At 38.7% G+C, this 7,023-nt stretch overlaps 1 protein-coding gene across 1 annotated transcript in view; it reads left to right on the top strand.

Moving 5' to 3' along the window:
• Nucleotides 1-4,955, top strand: part of HSD17B4 (hydroxysteroid 17-beta dehydrogenase 4) — a 125,048-nt gene extending 120,093 nt beyond the window's left edge. Inside the window, exon 23 of the mRNA XM_007949160.2 lies at nucleotides 4,866-4,955. Coding sequence (XP_007947351.2) covers nucleotides 4,866-4,955 — 90 coding nt within the window. The remainder of the gene's footprint in view (nucleotides 1-4,865) is intronic.
• The last annotated feature ends 2,068 nt before the right edge of the window (nucleotides 4,956-7,023 follow it).

Genomic DNA, 7,023 nt, shown 5'->3' with positions numbered 1-7,023 from the left:
CTTTGGTATATCTTGACAAAGGAGCCCTGTTGACACAGTTGGTAAGCGCTTGGCTGACAACTGAAAGGTCAGTGGTTCAGACATACCAGTTGCTGCACAGGAGAAAAGACCTGGCAATCTGCTAAAGATTACAGCCTAGTAAATCCTTTGGGGGTAGTTCTGCTCTGTCCTATGAGGTTGCTATGAGTTGGAATCAATGCAAAAGCACACAGCAACATATGTTGACAACTCACAGGTATAAATGTGCTCCATAGTCATATAATAACTTTGTACCTGACATCTCTGTTTGAATATCTCACTGGCATCTCAGATTTACTATATCTAATACAGAGTTCTCAATTTATTTTATGTCCTACTCTTTTTCTTTCTAGTAAATGGTACCATCCTCTATCTATCCAAGATAATAAACCCAGAAATGTAAGAATCATCATAGATGCCTTCTTTATCTATAAATACATTTCATGCTTAAGTCCTGCCTGATCTTTTCCAAAATTTATCTTGAATAAAGCTTCTCTTCATCTCTAGGGATATCAACATGATCCAAGCCTCCATCATCTCTCATTTGGCTTAATACAGCAGTCTTCTGCCTGGTGTTACTACTTCTAGTTTTGCCTTTCCATCCAGTCTGTCCTGTACTCAGGAGCCAGAGTAATTCTTTTAAAATTAAAGGAGATTACAGGTTATTCCACCTGATTGAAAAATTCTCCAAAGATTTTTTTTTTTCCACCTAGAAAAGATCCAGACTACTTTTCCTTAATGTTATTGTAGTGGTCACTTGCTTTTGGTATATTGGCTTTCCCTTTGCCCAAATCAATACTTGTCTCACCTGTCTAGCAGTTTTCCCTCCCTTACCCTCCTATTCCTGGTAACCAACAAAGAAAGTTTCATTCCATATGTAAACCTTTCCTTGACTTTTCACAGTAGTGGACTCATATTCTCCATGTCTTTTGTCCCTTGCACTTCTGTCTATCTTTGTCACAGACCCCTCTCCCTATTACTTATAATGCTTACTCCAGTTACATTATCTTTTCCTGTCAGTTCCTTCCCATAAACTTTTATTCAGTGTGTTTGCTATTGTCTTTACTATCTTCCTGGATTGTTTTTGTTCAAGCTATTTGTATGGCTGGCTTTGTTTCATCCTTCATGTTGCCTTTCGAGGAGGCCTTTCGAAACCAGCTGTTTCATGTAAAGTAATTCTTTCTTGATATATGCTCTCTCTCTCTTTTTTTTTTTTTTTGACTGTGATTTGGGTGCAAGTTTACAGAGCAAATTTCGTTTTCCATTCATCTGTTCATATACATTTCATTTCATGACACTGATTGCAGTCCCCATAAGGTAAAGTCTGTCTTCCCACTTCTTCTCTGTGGTACCCTTTCCTGTGTCCTTCTTTCATATGCACTCCTGCCCTCTGAGCTATCTCCCTGTGTAAATACTGCCCTTCTGATCACCCATGGTTGATTGTTCTAAGCAGTGTACTTACCTGCTGTAATTTCTCGTGTACAAGGTCTGTCTGTTGTTTGGCTAGAAGCCAAGGGAGTAAGTTCAATTCCAGGCCCAAAGATTGACTAGGGGCCATAGTCATGGGTGTTTCACCAGTTTCTGTTAGACCAATAAGCTTGGTCTTTTTTATGATTTTCAGTTTTGGTCTACATTTTTCTCCCATGCTATCCAGGATCTCCTATTATTCCTTCTGAGTGGTTGACAGTGGTAGCTTGGTACATCTAGTTCTGGTCTCAGGGTCATGTAGGCTGAGATTCTCATGGTCCATTGGTCCCTGGGACTGTTTCCATGTGTGTTTGGTTTTCTTCATTCTCCTTTGCTCTAGAAGAGGAGAGACCAATTGTTTTATATTAGACGGCTGCTTGTAAGCTTTTAAGACCCCAGTTGCTACTTGCCAAACTAGGATATATTTTTGTTGTATGCCGTCGCGTCGGACCCAACTCATAGCGACCCCTCCTTGGGTTGCCGAGGCAGTATCACTACGGTATCACTATACAGTATCACTAGATTGCCCAGCCTTCCTTCCGAGAAGTGGCTAGGGGTTTTGAACCACCAGCCTTCTGGTTAGCAGTCAAGTGCCTTAGGCACTATGCTACCAGAGCTCCCAAGTAGGATGTAGAACATTGTTTTTGTGTAGTATGTCATGGCAGTTGAGCTTGATATCCCCATGACTGTGGTCCTGAGCCTGTGAGTTTAGCAACCCACTCCCTCAAGGTGTTTGGCTGTGGCTAAGAAGTTATAACTTTGCCCCTGTCAACTCTGTTATATATGTTGTTGTTGTTGTTGTTATGTGCCATCGAGTCGGCCCTGACTTATAGAGACCCCTCCTTGGGTTTCCGAGGCAGTATCACTATGGAAGTAGGATTGCCCAGCCTTCCTTCCGAGGAGTAGCTGGTGGGTTTGAACCGCCAGCCTTCTGGTTAGCAGTCAAGTGCTTTAGCCACTATGCTACCAGAGCTCCCCTGTTATATATATGGACATATAAATATGTATGTAGAAATATAGGCTGCCAAATTTATATATGGTCCTGGGTGTATTTCCTTTTGCCTATCCATACCTGATCATTTAGCGTGTCTACATATGTATCCACCGTAGATTTAAGTTTGTTATTACTTATAATGCAGTATTGTGTATGTAAACGTATTTACCTTTGTTGTTTGTACATCTTGTGCACTTCTCTGTATCTTCCTTTTCCTTAATAATATTGTAGTGATCACTTGCTTTTGGTATATTGCCTTTCCCTTTGCCCAAATCAGTACCTGTCTCTTACCTCGGAAGGAAGATGGGGCAATCTACTTCCTTAGTGATACTGCCTCGGCAACCCAAGGAGGGGTCGCTATGAGTCGGGTCTGACTCGACGGCACATAACAACAACAACAACCTCTCTAGCAGTTTTCCTTCCCTTCCCCTCCTATCCCTGGTACCCAACTAAGAATGTCTCCTTCCATGTGTAAATCTTTCCTTGACTTTTCATAATAGTGGACTCATGCTCTCTATGGCAACATTTTCTCTTTTATGCCATTTATAATGGGAGCTCTGGTAGCATAGTGCCTAAGGCACTTGACTGCTAACCAGAAGGCTGGCGGTTCAAACCCACCAGCCACTCCTCGGAAGGAAGGTTGGGCAATCTACTTCCCTAGTGATACTGCCTTGGAAACCCAAGGAGGGGTCGCTGTGAGTCGGATCTGACTGGACAACACATAACAACAACAACAACAACACTATTTATAACAGGATTTGATTATTTATTTATATTTTATTTTTTTGACTCTCCTACTTTAATGATTGCTCCATGAGAACAGGGACAGTTATCAGTTCCCACTGCCTAGTATATTATTGGCAAGTAGCTGTTGATACTTGATAGTTGCTGAGTAGATTAAAGCAAAAAAGAAAGGAAGGAACATTAGATCAAAAGCAATAGGTTAGGCTGTGTAGAAAATAGAAACTTCAGCATGTCAGACTTAATGAAATATTGCCATAATCCTGGAAAAAAATAAGGAAAACGATGATAGATCATATGTTGGTAATAATACATAAAAATTCTGAGAAGCATTAAAACTTAGTAGAAAAGGTGGGCAAAAGATATATATATATAAACCAATACAGATTGAGTAATTTCTGAGATAGAAGATTAAATAGTAGGTAATTTTCTCCATTTGATGAGGATTTGCTTTTGAGATTAAGTTGCTACTAGTTGGCAAGCAGGAAGCAGTGTTGCATTGAAGCCCTGACCCTAATTCTTATTGGCTGTGTGGCCTTAAGGAGGTTATCTTTGGTCTCTGAACTTCATTTTTTTCATCTGTCAGCTGAGGATAATGATTGCTGGTCTCCACTTCAAGTTGATGGCTATGATTCTCAAGTGAGATAATATTTATGGAGCTGCTTTATAAATATGTTTAATTAGTCTCCTAAAAATTCTAAATTAAGTATTTTTATTCACTTAAGAATACATGAATATTACTTTTTCATCTAGCTAAAAATTAAGGAATTTAGTTTTCATTGCCTATTCTATGTTATTTTCTTAATAGGCTTAAAAAACTATGAGTTACTGCTTTCATTTTCGTGGTAAGGAATATGACAGTAAGAGAGAACTTAAGCAAATTATACACGTTTTTATGTCAAGTCAGATATAGGTGGAATGGGAACTCTTAGTCTTAACACAGCAGCTTTTTGCTTGGTAATAATGATGAGCATGCACTGTTACCACAAGCCAAACACCAAACTAAGCACTTTAAGCATTATTTCGTTTAACTCACCCAACAAAATTGTGTTAATTAGGTGCTGTTATATTCCCTTTTATAGATGAGAAGACTGGAAGTCAGAGATGCTAAGTAATTTGCCCACGTTCACATTGTTAGTAAGTGGTAGAGCCTGGATTTTAACTTAGGCATTCTAATGCCCAAGAACTATTAATCACTGTATTATAGTGTCTTACTTTATCATTGTAGGCTTCCTGTTTCACGAAGATGTACTAAATATGTTCAGTCTTTTAAAAGTTATGAATTGAACATTTTATTCTGTTACAAATATAGTGAAGCCTTTTATTCATATGGTCTCTCACAATCACGTGTAAGAACATAAAATGAAGCCAGAAGTGCACATTGAAAACTCCTAGAGCTGTCAGTTTAGATAAATTATTCTGTGGTTTTCTAAAACATTCAGAGATTTTTTTTCTTTTCTTAAATATCTAGAAATATGGACACTGTCAATAATCATTGAATGAACTGCCATTGCTAGATAAAGTTGCCTTTGTTGTGCAGAGTTACTGACTCTTTTGTATTCAGTCTGAATCATGGGCTTTTGAAAAAAGAAATATAATGTAACATGATAAAGATTGGCAATCTTTCTCCATCTCTCTCTTCCAGGCGTTTTTTAGTGGCCGACTGAAGGCAAGAGGGAACATCATGCTGAGTCAGAAGCTTCAGATGATTCTTAAAGAAAACGCCAAGCTTTGAAGAGCACACTAGATGGCTAATAAAAACAGAATAATTAAATTCTCTCTTCACTAAAATATGCTTGATTATTTAGCAAAAGTGATCAAAACTAACATACAGAAGTTGCTTAAACATTTTCAGATTTCAGATAACTTTTCAGATTTTCATTTTCTACTAATTTTTCATGTATGTTATTTTTACAAGGAAATGTAAGCTGGCCTATAATTAAGCTTTTGTTCTTAGATCTATATCTTCATAATAAAAAGTTTTTGCCCAAGTTGAGTCTTCTTAGAATTTATGCTAACATTTATAAATTTAATGAAAATTAAGTGAGTAAAGCCATTTGGATACCTGTTGCACTTTGTTTCTTTGCTATAATTTTCTTTAGTTTATTCATGCTTCAGTAGCTTGTTAGTCCTCTTGCTCCTTAAATTTATCGTAATATTTAATATTTACTTAATATTGTTGAATGCACCTTTATCCTTAATTGTTTTCTTTTATTAAAATATTTATTTTGATTTGGGAAAATTTACAGAGCAAATTCACTTTCCATACAGCAACTCACATGCACTTTGTCTCATGACAATGACTATGATTTTCCACAATCCAACAACCCCCCTCCCATTTCCTCCTGATAGTTACCTCTTCCCTGTGTCCTTCCCTCCCACATACTCCTGTCTCCTGAAGCTATCTCCCTGTGCAAACACAGCTCTTCTGTTCTCCCATGATCAATCTCTTCAAGGAGTGTATCTACCTAATGTAAATGTTCATCTCATTTGCCTGGTTTTTGTTTGGCTGGAAGCCACAGGAGTAGGTTCAATTCCAGACCTGAAGGGCAGCTAGGGGCCATAGTCTCATGGGTTCCACCAAGCTCTATCAGATCAGCAAACCTGGTCCTTTTTATTTATTTATTTTTTAAATGATTTTGAGTTTTGTTCCACATTGTTCTCCCACTCTGTCTAGGATCGCCTACATAGATCTCCCTCTGAGTGGGTGACAGTGGTAGCTGGGCATTATCTAGTTCTTCTGGTCTCATAGTTATATAGGCTGTGGATTGCATGGTGTACCAGTCGCTTAGACTAATTGTTTCCATGTATCTTTGGTTTACTTCATTCTTCTTTGCTCTGGACGAGGAAAGACCCATCATTGCATCTAGATGGCCACTTGCAAGCTTTTAAGATCCCAGTTGCTACTTGCCAAAGTAGGATGTGGAACAGTGTTTTGTGTAGTATGTTATGCCAATTGACGTCCCCTGCCTGCAACTGTGGTCCCAGGCCCACAGATCCAATTACTTGCTTCCTCTGGGTAGCTGGGTGTGGCCAAGAAATGACAACAAACTTGCCCCTTGTCAGCTGGGAATTCTTATAGAGAAGACAAATACATTTGTAGAAACGTTGTCTGCCAACCCTATACATGGGCTTGGGCCCACTCCCCCATGCATAGGCATACTTAATAGTTCAGTCTGTCCATCCATCTACCCACCCATATATCAGTGTTTGCCTTCACTGACAGCACAGTACTGTATATGCAAAAGGGTTCATCTTTGTTGTTTGTACCTACCATGCAATCTCTATGTCTTCCTCTTCCTCAATGCCACTGTGTTTATCACTCACATTTGGTACATTGCCCTTCTCTTCACCCAAATCAATACTTGTCTGTACCTGTCTATCAGTGTTCCCTCCCCTCCCCTCCCACCCCTGGTAAGCAGCAAAGAAAATTCCCTTCCATATATAAACCAGTCCTTGACTTTTTACAGTAACAGACTAGTACAGTATTTGTCCTTCTGTGATTGACTTATTCAGTATAATGTCCTCCAAGTTCATCCATGTTATGCGGTGTTTTGCCATTTCTACATCATTCTTTAGGCTTGCATAGTATTCCATTGTATGTACCATAGTTCAGTTGTCCATTCCTCAGTTGATGGACACCTAGGTTGTTTCCTTCTTTTTGCTATTGTAAATAGTGCTACGATGAACATGGGTGTTCCTATGTCTGTTCTTGTCCTGGCTCTCACTTCTTTAGGATGTATACCTAGTAATGGAATTGCTGGGACAAATGGTCTTTTATTTATTTATTTATTTTTATTTAT

Source organism: Orycteropus afer, unplaced genomic scaffold (assembly GCF_000298275.1).
Source record: "Orycteropus afer afer isolate SDZICR_OR568_19922 unplaced genomic scaffold, OryAfe1.0 scaffold00240, whole genome shotgun sequence".
In the NCBI taxonomy this organism is placed as follows: domain Eukaryota; kingdom Metazoa; phylum Chordata; class Mammalia; order Tubulidentata; family Orycteropodidae; genus Orycteropus; species Orycteropus afer.
Note: the sequence above shows the minus strand (reverse complement) of the source record. Positions and strands in the feature narration are given on the sequence as shown.